This window comes from Rhinoraja longicauda, chromosome 20 (assembly GCF_053455715.1).
Source record: "Rhinoraja longicauda isolate Sanriku21f chromosome 20, sRhiLon1.1, whole genome shotgun sequence".
Taxonomy (NCBI): Eukaryota; Metazoa; Chordata; class Chondrichthyes; order Rajiformes; family Arhynchobatidae; genus Rhinoraja; species Rhinoraja longicauda.
Window position 1 is genome coordinate 10,151,867 of NC_135972.1, and position 24,825 is coordinate 10,176,691.

General features: G+C 47.8%; 1 protein-coding gene across 2 annotated transcripts in view; it reads right to left on the bottom strand.

Moving 5' to 3' along the window:
• Nucleotides 1-24,825, bottom strand: part of pot1 (protection of telomeres 1 homolog) — a 148,076-nt gene that overhangs the window by 73,982 nt on the left and 49,269 nt on the right. For both annotated transcript variants that reach the window (XM_078416516.1, XM_078416517.1), the window contains exons 6-7: nt 22,638-22,688; nt 12,856-12,970 (exon numbers count right to left, since the gene is read on the bottom strand). In XM_078416516.1, the coding sequence (XP_078272642.1) occupies nt 12,856-12,970; nt 22,638-22,688 (166 nt within the window). The remainder of the gene's footprint in view (nt 1-12,855; nt 12,971-22,637; nt 22,689-24,825) is intronic.

Here is a 24,825-nt window from a genome sequence, read left to right on the forward strand (position 1 = left end):
TGAGCAGCAGAGCTGAGTATGTGGGTTGCGCCCATGAAAAATCTGCCAAATCTCTGCCAATGCCAAACAGCTTATTCTGCCATTGACTCTTGTTCGGTGTTGTTTGGTGGATTGGATGATTGAAGTCTGAAGAAACAAGACATATTGGCAATTTAACAATTTATTCATTTAATAAACAGGAGCCACAGTAGCGTGTGGAAGAACCATACACAGCCACAACAGCCTGGCACCTCCTCCTCATGCTGGTCACCAGCCTGGTCACACACTGTTGTGGGATGGCATCCCATTCTTGTCAGCACCTGGGGGTACCAGAAGCTCAAAACAAGAGTCAATAGCAACAGCAGAATAAGCTGTTTGGCATTGGCAGAGAAGATTAGGCAAATTTTTCATGGGCGCAACCCATATACTCAGCTCTGCTGCTCATCCCACAAATGCATGTTCCTTACAAATGTGGCACCATTTAAAAGGGAAATAAACAGGCTTTCCAACGGTATAAGATTTATTGCCAAGAAGCATTGTTACAACAAAGAAATAATCTACCAAACACAAATTTCCTTACTTTTTGTGCTATGTTTATATATATATATATTTTTAAAAACACGCACCAGTCAATCCAATTTCTTGCCCGATGTTCTCTTGGGCAGAGTATTTATGAAATACGAGTGGCAGGAGGCAAGTTTTTTAACACCAGCTGTCATTTGATTCAAATGGTTCCACAGGGTCACATCGAGTGAACCTGCCAGCCAATTAAACTGTGGAGCAATCAGCTCTACCACTCCATTATTACAACTACAGCCCAGCCATCTTTCCAAGCGATGATTCAGATGGAACAGTTTAAATGCTGGCAGTAAATTGTAAACGGGCAATCCGCCAAACTGTCGGAACGGTGACAATGACTGAACTTCTTACAAGGGGGAAGATGGACCCAAAGTGCTGGAGTCACTCAGCGGGTCAGGCAGCGTCAAGTAGACTTGATGGGCCGAATGGCCAAACTCGGCTCCTATCACCGATGAGCATGCCTGGAGAGAAGGAATGGGTGACGTTTCAGGGTCGAAACCCTTCTTCAGACTGAGAGTCAGGGGTGAGGGAGATATGGAAGGGCAAGGTATGAAAACGACAGATCAAAGCAGACGATGATATGGAAATGTGGAATGGTCCATTGTGAACTGAGGGGAAGGTGACAAAGAGGCATCCAAACAGTAAAATCTAACCAGGAGGACAATGAAACTAGTTGGAGAACTAGGATGGGGGAGAGATGGAGAGAGAGGGAATGCAAGGGTTTCCTGAAGTTAGAGAAATCATGTTGATACCACAGGGTTGTGAGCTGCCCAAGCGAAATATGAGCTGCTGTTGCTCCAATTTTCCGTGTGGCCTCACTCTGACAATGGAGGAGGCCCAGGACATAACGGTCAGTGTGGGAATGGGAGGGGGAGTTAAAGTGTTTAGGATTTAACGAGGAGCTGGTTTCGCTTAGTTTAGTTTAGGTACAGCACGGAAACAGGCCCTTCGGCCCAACTGGTCCGCGCCGACCAGCGATCCCCGCACACATTAACACTATCCTACACCCACTAGGGACAATTTTTACATTTACCAAGCCAATTAACCTACAAACCTGCACGTCTTTGGGGTGTGGGAGGAAACTGAAGATCTCGGAGAAAACCCACGCAGATCACTGGGAGAACGTACAAACTCCGTACAGACAGCACCCGTAGTCAGGATGGAACCCGGGTCTCCGGCGCTGCGTTAGCTGTGAGGCAGCAACTCTACCGCTGCGCCACCGTGACCGCCCTGGTCAGTTGAACAAAAGTGGATTGAAAGACACTTGCACAACATGCAGTCTGCTTTGAGTAAGAATAATCGAGGAAAGGATTTGGATTCATCTCGCATCTTCCTCAGCGTCCGGCCATCCCCAATGTACTTCACTGCTAATTAAGAACTAGTCATATCATATCATATCATATCTATACAGCCGGAAACAGGCCTATTCGGCCCTCCAAGTCCGTGCCGCCCAGCGATCCCCGTACATTAACACTATCCTACACCCACTAGGGACAATTTTTACATTTACCCAGCCAATTAACCTACATACCTGTACGTCTTTGGAGTGTGGGAGGAAACCGAAGATCTCGGAGAAAACCCACGCAGGTCACGGGGAGAACGTACAAACTCCGTACAGTGCAGCACCCGTAGTCAGGATCGAACCTGAGTCTCCGGCGCTGCATTCGCTGTAAAGCAGCAACTCTACCGCTGCGCTACCGTGCCGCCCTCGGTGTGTAGAGACAAACAGCAATGACATAAAAAGACCTGACAATCTGTTTTACTGGTTGATTTTACTGATGGAGAGGTTCTGCTCTCATCCAAATTAGCAGGGTCTTCCATTAAACCTCTCGTTCAACAGATGGCATGCATCTCAGACAAGGCAGCATTCACCCTGTCCTGCACTGGGACGGCAGACTAAAAGACACAAAGAGCTGGAGTAACTCAGCGGGTCAGGCAGCATCTCTGGAGATCATGGATAGGTGACATTTCAGGTCAGGACCCTTTAGTTTAGTTTAGCTTCGTTTAAAGATACAGCGTGGAAATAGGCCCTTCGGCCCACCAAGTCCGCGCCGGCCAGCGAACCCCCGCACATTAACCCTATCCTACACATGCTATGGACAATGTACAATTACACCAAGCCAATTAACCTACAAATCTGTATGTCTTTGGAGAGTGGGAGGAAACCGGTCTCGGAAGAAACCCATTCGGGTCACGAGGAGAACGTACAAACTCCGTACAGACAAGCACCCGTGGTCAGGATCGAACCAGGGTCTCTGGCGCAGTAAAGCGCACTCCAAAGGCATGTGGGTTTGTAGGCTAATTGGCCTCGGGAAAATTGTAAACTGTCCCTAGCTATGTCTAGGATAGTGTTACTGTGCGGGGATCGCTGGTCGGCGAGGATTAGGTGGGCCAAAGGGCCCGTTTCCGCGCTGTGTCTCTAAAACAAACTAAAAGTTGGGGCACAGTCTGTACATTCTTAATTAGCCCGGGTGTCAGAGGTTATGGGGAGAAGGCAGGAGAATGGGGTTAGGAAGGAGAGATAGATCAGCCATGATTGAATGGCAGAATAGACTTGCTGGGCTGAATGGCCTAATTCGACTCCTATTTCTTATAGAAACATAGGAAGTAGGCGCAGAAGCAGGCCATTCGGCCCTTCAAGCCAGCACCGCCATTCAATATGATCATGGCTGATCATCCAGAATCAGTACCCCGTTCTGGCTTTTTCCCCATATCCTTTGATTCCGTTAGCCCTAAGAGCTAAATTGAACTCTCTCTTGAATACATCCAGTGAATTGGCCTCCACTGCCTACTGTGGCAGAGAATTCTTATGACCTTATAACAGTTAGGGGGGGGGGGGGGGAAAGGAAGGCAGATGAGGGGATTTTGGCATATCTAATCATGGGGAATTCAATGCCATCTCACTACGTTTGACTGGTCTGTCTCCCCACTGAGAAAGCACTAGTCAGCTAAAGACACAAAGCAGCTTGGTTAACACCCTGGCGACTGAGCTGTTAATGTCTGCTGTCAGGCACGGTGCAAGAGGAAGTCATTCACTTTGCAGCCCGTCTTTTTGCCGAATGAGTTGTTGCTGACGGTCACACATTGATTTGATACAAGGCCTTTACACAGCGTGAGGCAGGCACATTGCATGTTTAAAGTCACGCCGATGGGCAGTGTCACTGTTCTGAGCTTTGGACTGTAGCGAATGCAGCGCGCGGAAACGGGCCCTTCGGCCCACCAAGTCCGCGCCGACCAGCGATCACCCCGTACACTAGCACCAACCTACACACGAGAGACAATTTACAATTTCTACCTCAGCCAATTAACCAACAAACCTGCACGTCTTTGGAACGTGGGAGGAGATTTAAGCACCCGGGAAAAAACCCACGCGGTCACGGGGAGAACGTACACACTCCATACAGACAGCACCCGTAGTCAGGATCGAACCAGGGTCTCTGGTGCTGTAAGGCAGCGACTCTACCGCTGCGCCACCGCTGCTGAATGCTGGTGTCCATTCACTGTGAATCTCGCAGTGTGAGACTGCAGGAAGGAGGGAGCCTTGCTCAGTACCTCTTCAATACTGTTTTAAGTTTAGTTCGAAGATAGACACAAAATGCTGGAGTAACTCAGCGGGTCAGGCAGCATCTCTGGAGAGTAGGAATAGGTGACGTTTCGGGCCTTGACCTTTCTTCGACAAGGAAGTAGGGTCTCGACCCGAAACGTCACCTACTCCTTTCCTCCTAGGATGCTGCCTGACCCGCTGAGTTACTCCGAAGGTATCACAAAATGCTGGAGTAACTCAGCGGGTCAGGCAGCATCTCTGGAGAGAAGGAATGGGTGATGTTTCTGGTCGAGACCCTTCTTCAGACTGAACCGAGTTGCTCCAGCATTTTGTGATACCTTCGATTTGTACCAGCATCTGCAGTTATTTTCCTACATGCTGAGTTACTCCAGCTTTTTGAGTCTATCTTCGGTTTAAACCAGCATCTGAAGTTGCTTCCTATACATGATTACATTTAATTGGGTATTGAGCATGCGAACATGGTGACATAGTGTACACACATTAAACTGAACAATAAATTAGTCAGTGTTGCTGACTTTAATCAAATGTTTCACATCAGTTCAGAGATGATAGACAGTGATGGACAAACATAGAAAATAGGTGCAGCAGGCGGCCATTTGACCCCTTCGAGCCAGCACAGCCATTCAATATGATCATGGCTGATCATCCAAAATCAGTACCCCGTTCCTGCTTTCTCCCCATAACCCTTGATTCCATAAGAGCTAAATCTAACTCTCTCTTGAAAGAGAGTTATCTCTTCACAGGTAGGAAGACCTTGGTTGTGAGAAACATTTGACTTGTCCAACTCCAGGGCAAAAGGCAAGCTTTAGTTTAGTTTAGTTTAGGGCTTGGTTTTCTTTGTTGAGCGCTTATCCTGGAGTTTCCGCACAAGTACTTTGTGTTTTAATTGTAATTTAGAGATACAGTGCGGAAACAGGACCTTCGGCCCACCGAGTCCGAGCCGACCAGCGATCCGCGTACACTAGCACTATCCTAAATGCTAGGGACAATTTACCACGCCAATTAGCCGACAAACTTGGACGTCTTTGGAGTGTGGGAGGAAACTGGAGCACCTGGAGAAAACTCACGCAGGTCACGGGGAGAACGTACAAACTCCGTACAGACAGCACTGATAGTCAGGAACGAACTTGGCGCTGTAAGGCAGCAATTCTACCGCCGTGCCACCAATAAACAGTAATTTGTACACTCTCCACAATATCGTCCACATAAAGGGCAAGTATGCCGACCTTGGTCGCAAATGAAGACCGAGCTATCCAATGCTGCTGAATGATGGCTTCTCCTGAAAAATACTGTGTCTTAATTTCTTTCCCAACCCACTCCCAAGAGGGATGGAACCCTCATGGACATGGCAACTGACATGGAAACCCAAGGGACACAAAGTGCTGGAGTAACTCAGTGGGTCAGGCAGCATCTCTGGAGAACATGGATAGGGACCCTACTTCAGACTCTGCAGTTTCGTTTAAGACTCAGACTCGGAGTTTGAAGAAAGCTCTCAACCCAAAACGTCGCCGGTCAGCCTGAAGAAGGGTCCCGACCTGAAACGTCACCTCTCCTTGTTCTCCAGAGGCACTGCCCGAGCCGCTGAGTTACTCCAGCACATTGTGTTCTTTTTTGCATTTCTTTGTTTCTGTGCTTTGACTTTGAAATCACTTCAGGTGCACACAGCTCCTGGAGGTACCTGGTGATATTTCCAACATGGTACACAGTAGTCAAGAAGTGCTGTTCCACTCCAGAGAACTCAATGTTCAGGCACAAAGCATTGGAAATGTGCTAAGTATCCAGGTGCCTATATCTTTCTAGAGACTGGGGAGATCTGTGAGATTCAGACTTTCAGACTTTGGAGATGCAGCGGGAAACAAGCCCTTCGTCCCACTGAGTTCGCACCGACCAGTGATCCCCGTACACTAACACTATCCCACACACACTAGGGACAACTAACAATTAACCAAAGGCAATTAACCTAAAAACCTGCACGTCTTTGGAGTGTGGGAGGAAACCGGAGCACGCAGAGAAAACCCACACGGTCACAGGGAGAACGTACAAACTCCGTGCAAACGGCACCCGTAGTCGGGATCGAACCCGGCCCTCCAGCGCAGTGAGGCAGCGCCTCTACCCGCTGCGCCATCGTGCCGCCCCCGATCTCAACGTTTCAGACCCGGGAGCCTTCACCGGCCCAGTTCTTGCCGAGGACGGGCACCGGGTCCGAAACGTTAACCGTTCCTCTTTCCGCGGAGGCTGCCCGACAAGCTGAGCGTTTCCGGCATTTTCGGCTTCGATCCCTGCAGAGCGAGGCACCTCCCTCGCTCCACTCCAGTGCAACAGCCCCGGGGAACAACAATGAACGCACAAGGCGGGAAAGGCACATTGTTTACACTCAACCTGGCACCAGGCTATTGAAACAAACACTGACCAGCGGCCTAGGTTTAAAATGCAGACCAGCTCTCTAATTACGGCCTGTGACAAAGATAAGACTCATTTAGGTCAAACCGCGGGATGCGGTGCTGGGGAAGCGCTGGTGCTTCGGCTCAACGGTCACTAAACGCCCTCGCTCGCTGTCTCATGCATCTGGTGCATGTAAGGCACCACCCACTGGCTCCAGACGCATGAGAAGGCAACGAAATACTGCGACCGTTCAGCCAAAGCACCAGTGCATCCTCAGCGCCGCATCCTGCGGTCTCCACTACCACCTCACGTGCATGGGAGAGTCTAGGACCAGAGGTCGCAGCCTCAGAATTAAAGGACGTTCCTTTTGGAAGGAGATGAGGAGGAATTTCTGTAGTCAGAGGGTGGTGAATCTGTGGGATTCATTGCCACAGAAGGCTGTGGAGGCCAAGTCAACGGGTATTTCTAAGGCAGAGATAGAGAGATTCTTGATTAGTACGGGTGTCAGGGGTTATTATCATATCATATCATATATATACAGCCGGAAACAGGCCTTTTCGGCCCTCCAAGTCCGTGCCGCCCAGTGATCCCCGCACATTAACACTATCCTACACCCACTAGGGACAATTTTTACATTTACCCAGCCAATTAACCTACATACCTGTACGTCTTTGGAGAAGACGTACAGGTAGGAGAAGGCATGGGGGAGAAGGCAGGAGAATGGGGTTCGGAGGGAGAGATAGATCAGCCGTGATTGAATGGCGGGACGAATGGCCTAATTCTGCTCCTACCACTAGTGACCTTCATCAACGCGACCACAATGCCGGTGACCGAGAGTTAACCCCTCTCGGATGCTGGGCAGTCAACTGCGTGACATTTGGCAACATTGGGTCATGCTCAGCTGGAGAGAGAAAAGAAAACCTCACTTGCAAATTCCATCACGGAAGAAATAAATAAGTGATGCGTAGCAATGGCGAAGAGCAGCCGGTGAACTGCTTGGAACTGGACACAGAATGCTGGAGTAACTCAGCGGGACAGGCAGCATCTCTGCAGAGAAGGAATGTGTGACGCTTCGGGTCGAGACCCTTCTTCAGACAATAGACAATAGGTGCAGGCAGGAGGAGGCCATTCGGCCCATCGAGCCAGCACCACCATTCAATGTGATCATGGCTGATCATTCTTAATCAGTACCCCGTTCCTGCCTTCTCCCCGTACCCCCTGACTCCGCTATCCTTAAGAACTCTATCTAGCTCTCTCTTGAATGCATTCAGAGAATTCGCCTCCACTGCCTTCTGAAGCAGAGAATTCCAGAGATTCACAACTCTGACTGAAAAAGTTTTTCCTCATCTCAGTTCTAAATGGCCTACCCCTTATTCTTAAACTGTGGCCCCTTGTTCTGGACTCCCCCAACATTGGGAACATGTTTCCTGCCTCTAACGTGTCCAACCCCTTAATATTCATATACGTTTCGATAAGATCCCCTCTCATCCTTCTAAATTCCAGTGTATACAAGCCTCATCGCTCCAGTCTTTCAACATATGACAGTCCCACCATTCCGGGAATTAACCTAGTAAACCTACGCTGCACGCCCTCAAGAGCAAGAATATCCTTCCTCAAATTTGGAGACCAAAACTGCACACAGTACTCCAGGTTGAAACTATCTGGAGAAGGGTCTCGACCAGAAATGTCACCTATTCCTTTCTCTCCAGAGACGCTGCCTGACCCGCTGAGTTACTCCAGCATTCTGTGTCTATTTCAGGAGGATCTGCGGAAATTATTTTCTCTGATTTCACTTGGGGGTCTTGCACCCCAGCGGTATTAGTGTGGGATTCCGCGATTTATAGAAAACTTGGGTAACTTTAAATAGGTGGCACGGCAGTGGAATTGCAGCCTTACAGCGCCAGAGACCCGAATTCGATCCAGACTACGGGGTGCCGTTTCTACAGAGTATGTACGCTCTCCCCGTGACCAGTGGGTTTTCCCCGGGTGCTCCGGTCTCCTCCCACTTTCCAAAGACGTACAGGTTTGTAGGTTAATTGGCTTCTCTAGGTCATCCCTAGTCTTTAGGGTAGAACTAGTGAACGGGTGATGGCTGGTGATGGCAGACTTGGTGGGCTGAATGGCCTGTTTCCATGTTGTATCACTACTCTAAACTAAACGGAGTGGAGAGACACAAAAAGCTGGAGTAACTCTTCATCTCTAGAGAGGAGGAATGGGTGACGTTTTGGGTCGAGACCCTTCTGCCTGGAAGGGCTGGTGGTGGATGCAGAAAAAAATAGTGTCATTTAAGAAACTTTGAGAGGCGCATGGATATGCAGGGAATGGAGGGACATGGATCACGTGCAGGCAGGGGAGATTATTTTAGCTTTGCATCGTGCTGGGTGTAGACAATGTGGGCTGAAGGGGCCTGTTGCTGTTCTGTGCTCTATTCCAACATACAAAACGGGCCAAGCTTCACCTGGCATTGCCGGCAATAGTTTTAATTTAGTAAGCGAGGATTTTAAGCAGCTCGTGCTCTTTGTTCAGGGGTGGTAGGGAGAGACCCCGGCAGCAGTTAGCTCGACAGTATAATTGCAAGCAGGCTCAAGCCGCTGTGGCAATGCCATGAATGTTACCGCTCTTGTTATCTCTCTGCCCGGCAGTGAACTTTACACTGAAGGGCAGGGAGTCAGGTCTGCCGTGGAAGCGCAGAGGTAATGAGGACTGACTGTGCCACAGAGACTGCCCCCTGGGTCATGCCAAGCTCAATCACCAAGCACACCCTCCACAGCACAGCAGCTGTGGACACCTCCGCCCATCCCCCTTGCTCGACGTCGCTCCAGTGAGAAACTCGGAAACCTTCCAAAGTCAATCTGGGCGGTCGAAAGGGCAGGCTTAAAAAAAAACCCAAGTCAACCTCGTACATGATCCAAGCCAGCCTTTAGTTTTGTTTTGAGTTTAGAGATGCAGGGTGGAACCAGGCACTAGACCGTGCCGACCAGGGATCCCCGCACACTTACACTGTCCTACACACACTAGGGACAGTTTTACACTCGCACCAAGCCAATTAGCCTACAAACCTGTACGTCTTTGGAATGTGGGAAGAAACCGGAGCACCCGGAGAAAACCCACGCAGGTCGCGGGGAGAACGTACAAACTCCGCACAGACAGCACCCGTAGTCAGGATGGTACCCGGGTCCCTGGCGATGTGAGGCAGCAACACTACCGCTGCACCACCGCGCCGAGCCTTCTCAATACGGGCGGTGGAACATGCACATGGAGGTAGACAGAAACTGCTGGGGTAACTCAGCGGGTCCGGCAGCATCTCTGGAGAACATGGACAGGCGACATTTCGGGTCGGACTCTTCTTCAGACTGGCGGAGGTGGGCCGATGAAAGGCCCTGACCTGAAACGTCGTTCATCCATGTTCTCCAGAGATGCAGACTGACCCGCTGAGTCAGTTCACCACTTTGTGTCTTTTTTGTAAGCCAGCGTCTACTGTTCCTTGTGTCGACAGGCAAACAGAGATTTTTAGTTTTAGAGATACAAGGTGGAAACAGGCCCTTTGGCCACTGTCTGTGCCAACCCGCCATCAATCGCACACCAGTTCTATCCTACACAATAGGGACAATTTATGGAAGGCAATTAACTGCTCGAAGGGCCGAATGGCCTCCTCCTGCACCTATTGTCTATTGTCTATAACTGAGAGAAAATGGGTGTCACAGATCCTTCCTCCCTTCTCTCCCGACCACTTTTTCCGGACAGATTAGCAGCCATTAACAAGCCTTCACCACCCTCCCTCTGCCCACATCCAACTGTCTGTGACTTTCATTTCCTCTTGGTTTCAACCTCCTCTTTCTTTGCAACATCCAACATATCGGGCAGCACGGTGGCGCAGCGGTAGAGTTGCTGCCTGCAGGTTCAATCCTGACTACGGGTACGGTCTGTATGGAGACCTCAAAATGTACTAAAGATGCAACCTCAGGACATCCCATGATAGGTTATATTCCAATATTTAGGAAGATAGACATGTGGACAATACTAATCAAATCAAACGGGCGGTCATGGTGGCGCAGCGGTAGAGTTGCACCCTTACAGCGAATGCAGCGCCGGAGACCAGGGTTCGATCCTGACTACGGGTGTCGTCTGTATGGAGTTTGTACGTTCTCCCCGTGACCTGCGTGGGTTTTCTCCGAGATCTTCGGTTTCCTCCCACACACGAAAGACGTTCAGGCTTGTAGGTTAGTTGGTTTGGTAAATGTAATAATTGTCCCTAGTGGGTGTCGCATAGTGTTAATGTGCGGGGATCGCTGGGCGGCGCGGACCCGGTGGGCCGAAGGGCCTGTTTCTGCGCTGTATCTCTAAACTAAACTAAACTAAAAAATACTCTATTGAAAACACAGTACGCTAACTTTGATGCTCAGTAGAATGGGCTCAGATCAGAATGCCATTGAATATGCAGGTAAAGAGGATCTGGTGGCTTCCTATTAACAACAGATGGTAGAAGTCACCGTGACCATCTTATAATGAAGATTAACAACATCTTAATGTAACACTACATATCTCAATTATAAGACAGCATTCTTCCACTGAATTAATTGAAAAAGCAACTTGTATATAACTCGGCCTTACATGGGGCATATGTGGATAACTGGATGATGTTGAACAGTTTTAGATCCAGAGTCCACAGCCCAGATGTACCGAAATGGAACAATGAGATTATTAATTGTAGCAGCATAACAGGTCTATAAACATGATACTCAATAGATAACGTAATAAGCAAACAATCAATATTTAAAAATCCTAATATTGGTGCAAGACAAAACTAAAGCCTGAAGTCTGTAGGAAGGAACTGCAGATGCTGGTTTAAACCGAAGATAGACATAAAATGCTGGAGTAACTCAGCGGGACAGGCAGCATCTCTGGAGAGAAGGAATGGGTGACGTTTCGGGTCGAGACCCTTCTTCAGACTGACGTCAGGGGGGAGGGAGATACATAGATAAGGAGGTGTGAAAACAGGGCAAAGGGAATGGAGATCAAGGAAAATGTAGAATAGATCGCTGTTAGCTGGGAGAAGGTAACAACAGAGCAATAGACAATAGGTGCAGGAGGAGGCCATTCGGCCCTTCGAGCCAGCACCGCCATTCAATGTGATCATGGCTGATCATTCTCAATCAGTACCCCGTTCCTGCCTTCTCCCCATACCCCCTGACTCCGCTATCCTTAAGAGCTCTATCCAGCTCTCGCTTGAATGCATTCAGAGAATTGGCCTCCACTGCCTTCTGAGGCAGAGAATTCCACAGATTAAACAGAGAGCAAACAGAGATAAAATGTAGTCGGAGACAGTAAGGCTGGTTGGTGAACTGGGAGGGAGAGGGATGGAGAGAGAGAGGGAAAGTCTGAAGTCCCGAGTGCAACAAAGATAGTTTGTAGTTCATGATTTAATTGGTGTTTGCAGCGTTCAATAGCCTGATGGTTGTTGGAAGAAGCTGTTCCTGACCTTGCAAGTCTTCAGGTACAGAGAAGATGCATCTTTCCGGAGAGAGAGGGGCTCGAACTGCTACCAGGGGTCAAATATCCGAGGGGTATTAAAACAGGAAACAGACAAAATGGTTTCTACGAGTCTGAGATTGTTCAACCAAGAAGATGAGTGAAGACCCAAAGACCAAAAAAGAGATTCGGTTTATTCTCTTGAAACAAAATGCTAGAAGAATGAGGCCACAAAATGCTGGAGTAACTCAACGGGTCAGGCAGTATCTCTGGAGAGAAGGAATAGGTCAAAAAGGATCTCGACCCAAAACGTCACCCATTCCTTTTCTCCAGAGATGGTGCTTGACCCGCTGAGTTACTCCAGCATTTTGAGCCTGTCTTCAGTGTAAACCCACATCTGCAGTCCCATCCTACACGCTCTAAGGATGTGCATTGCCTCATTTGAAATAGCAGCGGAACCAAAATGAGCAGTGGCTTTTAAAAGAACTAAAGCCAAGGTCCAAAATATCCAAAGGAGAAACGATTGAAAGGAAAGGGCGGGCCTTTGAGTGTAAGTAGGAAGCTCTTTCAGTTCGTAAGTTCATAAGTTCTCGGAGCAGAATTAGGCCATTCGGCCCATCAGGTCCACTCCGCCATTCAATCGTGGCCGATCTATCTTTCCCTCTCAACCCCATTCTCCTGCCATCTCCCCGTAACCCCTGACACCCGTACTAGTCAAAGAAGCAAATACACATCTGACTGTTCTGCTAATGCAAGACTGTTCTACAATTAACCATTAGCAAATTCACATCATGCCATAACACACCCTGACCATTTGCAATGGTACACTTCTACTTGCGTTATATACTTTGACGTCGTGCAAGTCACACGTTCTCACATACCTGTTCCTTTGCTGCGATAAGGCTGCTTGAAGAATTTCACAACACCGTACACGTTGACAGTGACGCCACCTTTGATCATATTGAGCGGCACATACGTATAATCGTGCAATACGACCTAGATAAAGAGAGCACAAAAACAACGCCAGTCACAAAACTAACGTATTCTACTGCAATCTCGGATCATACGGTCCAGCTGGGTTACAAATGTGACTACAATGATTTAGTTTACAGATACAGCATGGAAACAGGCCCTTCGGCCCACCGAGTCCACATTGACCAGCGATCACCCGTTCACCAATACTATCCTACACACAAGGGAGCGAGGTAAAAAAGAGGCAGAGCCGAGCGCGTGAGCGTATAACGGGGGTCAAAAAATTAGAAAATCTTTTAATATTTACACACAAAATTACCAGTTAAAGCCTCTTTTAGTGCATTTCAAAGTAAAAACAGATATTACAAAATAATGTGAATGTGTCACTGTACACTAATAACATTTTGAAGTTTTGAAATTTGCACATTAATTGATAATCAGCCCAAAAAGGTGGTAATTGGCTTTTCTGCTGTTTTAAATTTTAACCGTCTTCATTAATTTAGTTTATATAATCATGCACTTAAATTTAATATTTACTCTTTACAGTTCCACCGCTGATTTTCTGGCACTCTTGGTTCCAGAGCTTTGCTGGTTTATCCAGCCGGCCAAGGAAGTTGGCTATGGGGATAGATTTGCTGGCTCCGGCTGGGCTGGAGTTCCAGAGTCCCGGCCGCAGGTTGCAAATTCAACCCACCGATCGGCCTTGGAAGTCCCGATGAGGTCGAGATTGGCTGCTTTGCCCAGCCTACGTGCCACATTTCCGGGGAGACTTCCAGGGCGCGTGGGAGGGGGATTTACCGCAGAACACCTAGCGACCTCTCACGGAACCCTAGTGTTCATTATAAGTCTATACACCGTTTATTGTTTTATCTTTCTTTTCTTCGATCTGATTTCACCGTTTATTTGGCAAAGTGAAAAACGCGGAAACCATGCAAAAAACGCGGAAAATGGATTTTAAAAACGCGGAAATCCTCGGAAACTTCACATGCCTGAAAGGACAATTTACAGAAGCCAATTAACCTACAAACTTGCACGTCCTTGGAATGTGGTAGGAAACCGGGGCACTTATAATTTTACCAAGCCAATAAGCCTACAAACCTGTACGTCTTTGGAGTGTGGGAGGAAACCAGAGATCCCGGAGAAAACCCGCGCAGGTCACGAGGAGAACGTACAAACTCCGCACAGACAAGCACCAGTGGTCAGGATTGAACTTGGGTCTCTGGCGCTGTAAACCCACGCGGTCACAGGAAGACCATACAAACTCCCTACGAGCAGTGCTAGTGTGTGGGGTGAACATTGGTCGGCGTGGTATCGGTGGGCCAAAGGGCCCGTTCCCATGCTGCATCTCGAAACTAAACTAATCCAAACTACTGAGATGTTTGGGTCGGAGAAACCAGATAATGTGGGGGAATAGGCAAGGTTGAACTTTGTTTGTCTGTTCAAAATGGACGTAAAGTTCATCTGGTGGAGACACATCACTGTCAGAGATTGTCCTCAACATCGGCTTGTGGCCCATGGTGGCCTTGCCACAGTCGCCTGGCATCCACTTTAGACTTGGAGATACAACGCGGAAACAGGCCCGTCCGCCCACCGAGCCTGCATTTCCCGTACTTGAATGAATGAATGAAGAAGTTTAGTGGCCAAGTATGTACACATACAAGGAATGTGCCATGGTGCTCCGCTCGCAAGTAACAACACGGACATACAATAAACAATTAAGAATAAAGCATAAAACATTTAGAATACAACATTACAGTTTAAACATGTGAGAGAAATAAACCAGAGCAAAAAAAGTAGTTTTCAAGAAAGAGTTAGATTTAGCTCTTGGTGCTAAAGGAATCAAGGGGTATGGGGGAAAAAGCCGAACGGGATACTGATTTTGGATCATCGGCCATGATCATATTGAATGGTGGTGCTGGCTCGAAGGGCCGAATGGTCTACTTCTGCACCTATTTTCTATGTACAGCAATACCATCCCACACACCCGGGACAATATTTACACTGTTACTGAAGTCAATTAACCTACAAACCTTTAGTTTTAGTTTTAGAGTTACAATGCAGAAACAGGCCCCTGGCCCCACCAAGTCCACGTCTTTAGATTACGTGACATGCGAGTTAAAAATATAAAGACTTTCAACTAGTCAGGTGGGACTAGTGTAGATGGGACATGTTGGTCGGCATGGGCAAGTTGGACCGAAGGGACTGTTTCCATGCTGTCAGACGCTAGGACTCTATGAGAAGCACACAAGTCCAACTCCACAATACCCACAAGCAGGGAAAAAAAAGAGACAAGAATAAATGTCCTTTTGTCCAGAGTGACAGATAGACACAAAAACACAGAAGGAATGGGTGACATTTCGGGTCGAGACCCTTCTTCAGACTGAGGTGGACAATGCAGACAAGTAGCCCATTATTAGACATGTGTAGGACACTGCGAGTGTACGGGGCGATCGATGCGGACTCGGTGGGCCAAAGGGCTCGTTTCCACGCTGTATCTCTCTAAAGTCTAAAAGACTCTTCGAAGTCTTACCTTGACTGTCAAGTGATTTGGGGGCAATTTGAAACGTCCATTTTTCAATCCAAGAGGGGTGGGCACAGCGGTAGAGTTGCTGCCTTACAGCGCCAGAGACCCAAGTTCAATCCTGACTATGGGTGCTTGTCTGTGCGGCGTTTGTACGTTCTCCCCGTGACCTGCGCGGGTTTTCTCCGGGATCTCTGGTTTCCTCCCACACTCCAAAGACGTACAGGTTTGTAGGCTTATTGGCTTGGTAAAATTGTAAGTGCGGGATAGTGTGAGTGTGCGGGGATCGCTGGCTGGCGTGGACTCAGACAGTTGTGAATCTGTGGAATTCTCTGCCTCAGAAGGCAGTGGAGGCCAATTCTCTGAATGCATTCAAGAGAGAGCTAGATAGAGCTCTTAAGGATAGCGGAGTCAGGGGGTATGGGGAGAAGGCAGGAACGGGGTACTGACTGAGAATGATCAGCCATGATCACATTGAATGGCGGTGCTGGCTCGAAGGGCCGAATGGCCTCCTCCTGCACCTATTGTCTATTGACTCAGTGGGCCGAAAGGCCTGTTTCCGCGCTGTGTCTCTAAACTAAAAAAAAAAGTAAGAGCTCCCAGTATCTAGTTCAAATCAAATCTCATTGTCTGCACTGTGTAAATGAGTGTCCTTGCCACAGCTTATCCTGACACCAACAATGTTTGAAATGGCTAAGGATTTTTAAAATATGCACTATAATGACTTGAGCCCGAGGTAACATCATTTGTACTCATTAAAAGTGAAAATTGAAGCTTTTAATAGATCAGCCCACCGACCACCTACCAACTGTTAGATTATGAAGTAAAAGATTTAACCGCCTGCTTTTGCCACAAGCAAAATCCCCCACATGGATTAGGAGATGACAGGTGCTTTGAAAATAACTTACAAGTTTGTGTTATTAGCAATTTGTTTCCAAACTCCAGCACACACTGTTGCCTCCAATCATACAGAAACCATTGCCAAGGTTTTAGATGATCATCCTAATACTAGTACATCACACAAGTTTCAGACACATGCTCAGATGGCAGGTTCCAAGGGTGGCGCAGCGGTAGAGTTGCTGCCTTACAACGCCAAGGACCCGGGTTTGATCCTGACTGCGGGTGCTGTCTGTACAGAGTTTGTACGTTCTTCCCCTGACCCGCGTGGGTTTTCTCCGGGTGCTCCGGTCTCCTCCCACATTCCAAAGTCGTGCAGGTTTGTAGATTAATTAGCTTCTGTAAATTGTCCCTAGTCTGTAGGGTAGAACCAGTGCACGGGGCGATTGCATTAACACTATCCTACACACACACACACACACACATTCGGGACAATTTACATTTATACCAAGCTAATTAACCTACAAACCTGTACGTCTTTAGAGTGTGGGAGGAAACCAATGATCTCGGAGAAAACCCACGCAGGTCACGGGAAGAACGTACAAACTCCGTACAGATAAGCACCCGTAGACAGGATGGAACCCGGGTCTCTGGCGCGGTAAGGCAGCAACTCTACCGCTGCAACACCATACAGCAATACTTCTTTATTGTCGCACTTTGCAAGAGCTTCAGTAAAGAGCCGTGCTGTCCACAGCAATCGAGAACACCACCTTTGAAAGGGATAAGCTTGGCAGTGCAATAGAAATCATTTTTTTCTTACACTGACTGAGGGATTAGCTTTGGTGACCCAAGCTTTCAAATTTAAACACAGAATGGTTCTGATGGTAGAACGTGAAATAAAGATAATGGGATGGAGAAATAACTTGTCCCTGACTGAAGAAAAATCACAGAGCTCGGACTTATCCATCTGTCGGCAGCTCTGCTCTAGGCTTCCAGGAGCCTTTATCTGGTGCCCAGGAACATTATCTATCCATTTATGGTGACCTGTATTTGTTACGAATTTACTCTATTGATTTAGCTGCAAAAGATGGTTTGCTTGAGTTATCTATCTGTTTTTCTACAGGACCCGAGGATCAATCTGTGTGTTGCTTTTCTGATCCTTGACTCATTTAGTTTCCCTGGTACAGGCAGTAAATCAGTTCGAGACACATGGGAAGCACAGCAATACCGTACAGTGCCAGAGACCCGGGTTTGAACCTGTCTAAGGATGCTGTCTGCATGGCGTTTGTACTCTCTCCCCGTGACCGTGTGGGTTTTCTCCAGGTGTTTTCTTTTGTGGTTTAGTTTAGGGATACAGCGGCGAAACAGGCCCCGTCCGCCCACCTAGTCCGTGCCGACCAGCGACTCCGTACACTAGCACTATCTTACACACACACTAGGGACAGTTTATATATATTTTTTAATTACTGAAGCCAAATTAACCTACAAACCTGCACGACTTTGGAGTGTGGGAGGAAACCAGAGCACCCGGAGAAAACCCACGCGGCCACCGGAAGAACATACAAACTCCGTACAGGCAGCCCCCTTAGTCAGGATCGAACCTGGATCTCTGGTGCTATGCCACCGTGCCCACCTCCAGTGTCCTCCCACTTTGGCCTGCCTTTCAGCCCACTGAGTCCACGCTGACCATCGATCACCCATTTACATAGATCGACGTTATCCTATTTTCTCACCAATCCCTCCACACACTAGGACCAATTGATGGAGGTAACCTACAAACACCGCAAAAGACGAGCAAGTTTGTAGGTTAATTGGGGTGGCACGGTGGCGCAGCGGTAGAGATGTTATCTTACAGCGCCAGAGACCCGGGTTCGATCCTGACTACCGGTGCTGTCTGTACGGAGTTTGTACGTTCTCCCCGTGACCTGCGTGGGTTTTCTCCGAGACCTTCGGTTTCCTCCCACACTCCAAAGTCGTACAGGTTTGTAGGTTAATTGAGTTGGTGTAAATGTAAATTGTCCCTAGTGCGTGTGTGTGTGTGTGTGTGTGCGGGGATCACTGGTCGGTGGGACTGGGTGGGCCGAAGGGCCTGTTTCCGCCCTGTATCTCTAAACAAAATTAAAATTGGCTGCTGTAAATTGTCCTTTGGGTGTAGGATAGAACTAGTGTACAAGTGATCGCTGGTCGGCGCGGACTCGGTGGGCTGATGGGGGCCTGTTTCCGCGCTGTATCTCTAAACTAAACTAAAGATGATTGATGAAAGATGATTCCAGTCTGCCTTACCCACTCGTAAAAAACAATGCTCGTGAAAAGCAAATCCCAGCTTTCAAACACCGTTTGTGAGTGTATCACCTTCACCACACTACAGTTATTGGATGGGTCAAAAAGAGCAGTTGATGGATTATCGATTGGGTTCAGCATTCATTAAATGCTCAGTAAAACAAGTTGCAATCTCCCACTGCAGGCAACAGAAGATTTTATTTCAAGTGTGTCAGAAAGAAAACTGCAGACGCCGGTTTAAATGGAAGGTAGACGCAAAAAGCTGGAGTAACTCAGCGGGCCAGGCAGCATCTCTGGAGAGAAGGAATGGGTGACGTTTCGGGTCGAGACCCTTCTTCAGACTGATCACTTTATTTTAAACGCTCGATAAAAGCAAAGCAAAATTTGGCAGATTCAGCAAAGCTGAAATTAAATCAGGAAATGGTGGTAAAACAGTGAAAGTGAGAGGAAAACAGTAAACCCCTCACACCAACAGTCTTCCATCAAGATTTATTTTAGATGATGTAGTTCACCGCTGTACTGCGATGCTAAGAACTATGTTCCGCACTCGGCATCTTTCCCTTTGTCCTTGAATTTGGTTGACTTACAATAGACAATAGACCATAGGTGCAGGAGTAGGCCATTCAGCCCTTCGAGCCTGCACCGCCATTCAATGCGATCATGGCTGATCACTCTCAATCAGTACCCCGTTCCTGCCTTCTCCCCATACCCCCTCACTCCGCTATCCTTAAGAGCTCTATCCAGCTCTCTCTTGAAAGCATCCAACGAACTGGCCTCCACTGCCTTCTGAGGCAGAGAATTCCACACCTTCACCACCCTCTGACTGAAAAAGTTCTTCCTCATCTCCGTTCTAAATGGCCTACCCCTTATTCTTAAACTGTGGCCCCTTGTTCTGGACTCCCCCAACATTGGGAACATGTTATCTGCCTCTAATGTGTCCAATCCCCTAATTATCTTATATGTTTCAATAAGATCCCCCCTCATCCTTCTAAATTCCAGTGTATACAAGCCCAATCGCTCCAGCCTTTCAACATACGACAGCCCCGCCATTCCGGGAATTAACCTAGTGAACCTACGCTGCACGCCCTCCATAGCAAGAATATCCTTCCTCAAATTTGGAGACCAAAACTGCACACAGTACTCCAGGTGCGGTCTCACCAGGGCCCGGTACAACTGTAGAAGGACCTCTTTGCTCCTATACTCAACTCCTCTTGTTACGAAGGCCAACATTCCATTGGTTTTCTTCACTGCCTGCTGTACCTGCATGCTTCCTTTCATTGACTGATGCACTAGGACACCCAGATCTCGTTGAACTCCCCCTCCTCCTAACTTGACACCATTCAGATAATAATCTGCCTTTCTATTCTTACTTCCAAAGTGAATAACCTCACACTTATCTACATTAAACTGCATCTGCCATGTATCCGCCCACTCACACAACCTGTCCAAGTCACCCTTCAGCCTTATTGCATCTTCCTCACAATTCACACTACCCCCCAACTTAGTATCATCTGCAAATTTGCTAATGGTACTTTTAATCCCTTCGTCTAAGTCATTAATGTATATCGTAAATAGCTGGGGTCCCAGCACCGAACCTTGCGGTACCCCACTGGTCACTGCCTGCCATTCCGAAAGGGACCCATTTATCCCCACTCTATAAGGTATAGTATATATTAAGGGAGGCACAGTAGCTTAGCAGTAGAGTTGCTGCCTTACAGCGCCAGAGACCTATGTTCGATTGCGACCATGGGAGCTGTCTGTACAGAGTTTGAAAGTTCTCCCCGTGACCTTGTGGGTTTTCTCCGGGTGCTCCGGTTTCCTCCCACATCCCAAAGACGCGCAGGCCTGTAGGTTAATTGGCTTCAGTAAAATTGTAAAGTGTCTCTAGAGTGTACGATAGCGTTAGTGTGCGGGGTGATCGCCAGTCAGAGAGGACTTGGTGGGCTGAAGGGCTGATATCTCTAACGTCTAAGGCAGCACGGTGGCGCAGCAGTAAAGTCGCTGCCTTACAGCGAATGCAACGCCGGAGACCCGGGTTCGATCCCGACTACTGGTTCCTGTCTGTACGGAGTTTGTACGTTCTCGCCGTGACCTGCGTGGGTTTTCTCAGAGATCTTCGGTTTCCTCCCACACTCCAAAGACGTACAGGTATGTAGGCTAATTGGCTTGGTAAATGTAAAAATTGGCCCTCGTGGTGTAGGATAGTGTTAATATGCGGGGATCGCTGGGCCTTGCGGACTCGGTGGGCTGAAGGGCCTATATCTTTAAAGTCTAAAGTCTTAAAAACAAAATAGAAATGAGTAATAAGAATGGGAAATACAATGTTCTGTGTAAGGGTGGGAGGAGGCTGGAGAGGAGGAGACCCAATGGCACAGTTTCTACATTTAAATAAATCAAGGAACGCCTCATTCAGTTCAGATCTAAATTATCACCTTGGCTTTGCAATGGCTGGGAAGACTGTTGAGGTATTTGGATTTATCAGCTCAGGGAAAGCAAAGAACCTCATCAAAAATTTTGAGTATCACTGACAATGCGGGGCTCAAACTGAATGCATTGAATAGATTTACAATATTAACATTCGTTTTCATCAACAGCTTCCCCGCCCACCGCCCCCTTGAACACATTCTAGTTGCCGTGAGACATAACCTTTGAAGCCATGCATGGGGCAGCACAGAGCACAGCAGTAGAGTTGCTGCCTTACAGCGCCAGAGAAGCAGGTTCGACCCTGACGACACGTGCTGTCTGACAATAGACAATAGAAAATAGACAATAGGTGCAGGAGTAGGCCATTCAGCCCTTCGAGCCAGCACCGCCATTCAATGCGATCATGGCTGATCACTCTCAATCAGTACCCCGTTCCTGCCTTCTCCCCATACCCCCTCACTCCGCTATCCTTAAGAGCTCTATCCTGCTCTCTCTTGAAAGCATCCAACGAACTGGCCTCCACTGCCTTCTGAGGCAGATAATTCCACACCTTCATCACTCTCTGACTGAAAAAGTTATTCCTCATCTCCGTTCTAAATGGCCTACCCCTTATTCTTAAACTGTGGCCCCTTGTTCTGGACTCCCCCAACATTGGGAACATGTTTCCTGCCTCTAATGTGTCCAATCCCCTAAATATCTTATATGTTTCAATAAGATCCCCCTCATCCTTCTAAATTCCAGTGTATACAAGCCTAATTGCTCCAGCCTTTCAACATACGACAGTCCCGCCATTCCGGGAATTAACCTAGTGAACCTACGCTGCACGCCCTCAATAGCAAGAATATCCTTCCTCAAATTTGGAGACCAAAACTGCACACAGTACTCCAGGTGCGGTCTCACCAGGGCCCGGTACAACTGTAGAAGGACCTCTTTGCTCCTATACTCAACTCCTCTTGTTATGAAGGCCAACATTCCATTGGCTTTCTTCACTGCCTGCTGTACCTGCATGCTTCCTTTCAGTGACTGATGCACTAGGACACCCAGATCTCGTTGAACATCCCCTCTGTACGGAGTTTGTATGTTCTTTTTGTGACCGCATGGGTTTTGTCCGGGTGCTCCGGTTTCCTCCCACACTCTAAAGATGTGCAGGTTGGTAGGCTAATTGGCTTGGTATAATTGTAAATTCTCCCTAGTGTGTGCAGGATAGTGTTAGTGCGCGGGGATCGCTGGCCGGCGCGGACTCGGTGGGCCGAAGGGCCTGTTTCCGCGCTGTATCTCTAAAATAAACTAAAAAAAAACTAAACTGAACCAGTTCCCATGGAAACAAAACCAGGAAGTGCATTTAAATCTTTTTCGTACCTTTAACAGTTTATTCTTCAATGACAACTTGGATGGATGCAAATCTTTCATTGGGATACAGCCTGTGGGGAGGTCTTTGAAAGACATCTATATATCTGAAGATGGACACAAAAAGCTGGAGTAACCCAGCGGGGCAGGCAGTCTGAGCCGCTGAGTTACTCCAGCTTTTTGCGCCTATCTTCACTCTAAACCAGCACCTGAAGTCCCTTCCTATTTATAAAACGGATGCAGCACGAGGACAAACATTTAGCCAGCTGAACTGGCAAATACCTTAGGCTTTCGGATGATTGCTGCCGATTCTGTCCCAGTTTTGCTGCAAACCTAAAATAGAACATATAAATAAAGGTAATTAAAAATTAAAGGTACAGCTGTTGAAGAATAGGCGGGATACAGTCAGATTTACTGATTTTAAACCGTGTTCTTTGCACTATTAATTCAGGTCATTCAAAGTTCTAATTCCCACATATGTACAGTTTCAGTTCAGTTTTGTTTATTGCTGTGTGTACTGAGGTCCAGCGAAAATCTTTTGTTGCGTGTTATTCAGTCAGCGGAAAGACAATACATGATTACAATTGAGCCATTCACATGACAAGGGAATAATGTTTAGTGCTAGGTAAAGCCAGTAAAGTCCGATCAAAGATAGTCCGAGGGTCACCAGTGGGGCAGATAGCAGTTCAGGGGCTGCTCTCTGGTTGTGGTAGGATGGCTCAGTTCTCTAATATGACTGCATACTGAAGAGCTCCAGAGGTATAGTGAACAATTGGACCGTATATCATTGTAGTGGTGGGTGCAGGGTAGACCATAAGCACTGACACGGAACCAAATAAGCAGGATTGCCCATTGCGCGACTAAACTCAAGGCCCGGACGGGCGGATCGTGTGGACGCTGCCAAGCCCACACTGCCACAAACCTCACCCAGGCTCTATAGCTCAGCCTCATGCTCGGGGCAATGGATCATGCCCAATAAATCTACCAGCCCGCACATCTTTGAGTGTTGGGAATGTACCCGCATGGTCACAGGAAGAACGTGAACACTCCATACCAGGATAGATCTGGATAGAGTAACGTGGAGAGGATGTTTCCACTAGTGGGAGAGTCTGGGACCAGAGGCCAGAGCCTCAGGATTAAAGGACATTCCTTTAGGAAGGAGAGGAGGAGGAATTTCTTTGGTCAGAGGGTGATGAGTCTGTGGAATTCTTTGCGGAGGTCAAGTTAATGGATATTTTTAAGGCATAGATGGATAGATTCTTGATTAGTACACGGGTTATGGGGAGAAGCCAGGAGAATGGGGTTAGGAGGGAGAGTTAGATCAGCCATAATTGAATGGCGGAGTAGACTTGATTGGCCGAATGGTGTAATTCTGCTCCTATCACTGATGAATACACTGACGGGACCAGAGGTTAGGATTGAACCGGGATCACTTGGGCTGTGAGGCAGCAGCTTTTCCAACTACACCACTGATTGCCTTTTGCAAAGAAAAATCTCTTTCTTTAACCTTTGTTAATAATGGATTCTCTATACTCTTCAAAAGAATTACCGACAACTAATTAGTAATATTTCTTTTAGTCTAAAGTTGATTACAGCACATAACCAATAGCATTAATCGTAAGGATGCCAAGGGAAAGCAATTTAAATGTGCTACGCTAATTTGTAGAACGGCATTTTAAAAAAAGCATTAATAGTTGGTGTGTTGTGTGCAGTTCTGGTTGCCCCATCACAAAGGTGGCGCAGCGGTAGAGTTGCTACCTTACAACGAATGCAGCGCCAGAGACCTGGGTTCGATCCCGGCTACGGGTGCCATCTGTACGGAGTTTGTACGTTCTCCCCGTGACCTGCGTGGGTTTTCTCCGAGATCTTCGGTTTCCACCCACACACCAAAGACGTACAGGTATGTAGGTTAATTGGCTTGGTAAACGTAAACATTGTCCCTAGTGTGTGTAGGATAGTGTTAATATGCGGGGATCGCTGGTCGGCGCGGACCCGGTGGGCCTGTTTCTGCGCTGTCTCTCTAAAACTAAAACTGTATCTCTAAAACTAAAGAAAATTGGAGGCTTTGGTGAGGGTGCAGAAGAGGTTGACCAGAATGCTGCCTGGATTAGAGGGTATTAGCTAAAAGAGGGGTTGGAACACCTTGGATTAGTTTAGTTTAGAGATACAGCGCGGAAACAGGCCCTTTCGGCCCACCGGGTCCGCGCCGACCAGCGATCCCCGCACACTAACACTATCCTATACCCACTAGAGACAATTTTTTTTTAACATTTACCAAGCCAATTAACCTACAAACCTGTACGTCTTTGGAGTGTGGGAGGAAACCGAAGATCTCGGAGAAAACCCACGCAGGTCACGGGGAGAACGTACCAACTCCGTACAGACAGCGCCCGTAGTCGGGATCGAACCCGTGTCTCTGGCGCCTCATTCGCTGTAAGGCAGCAACTCTACCACTGCGCCACCCTGCCAT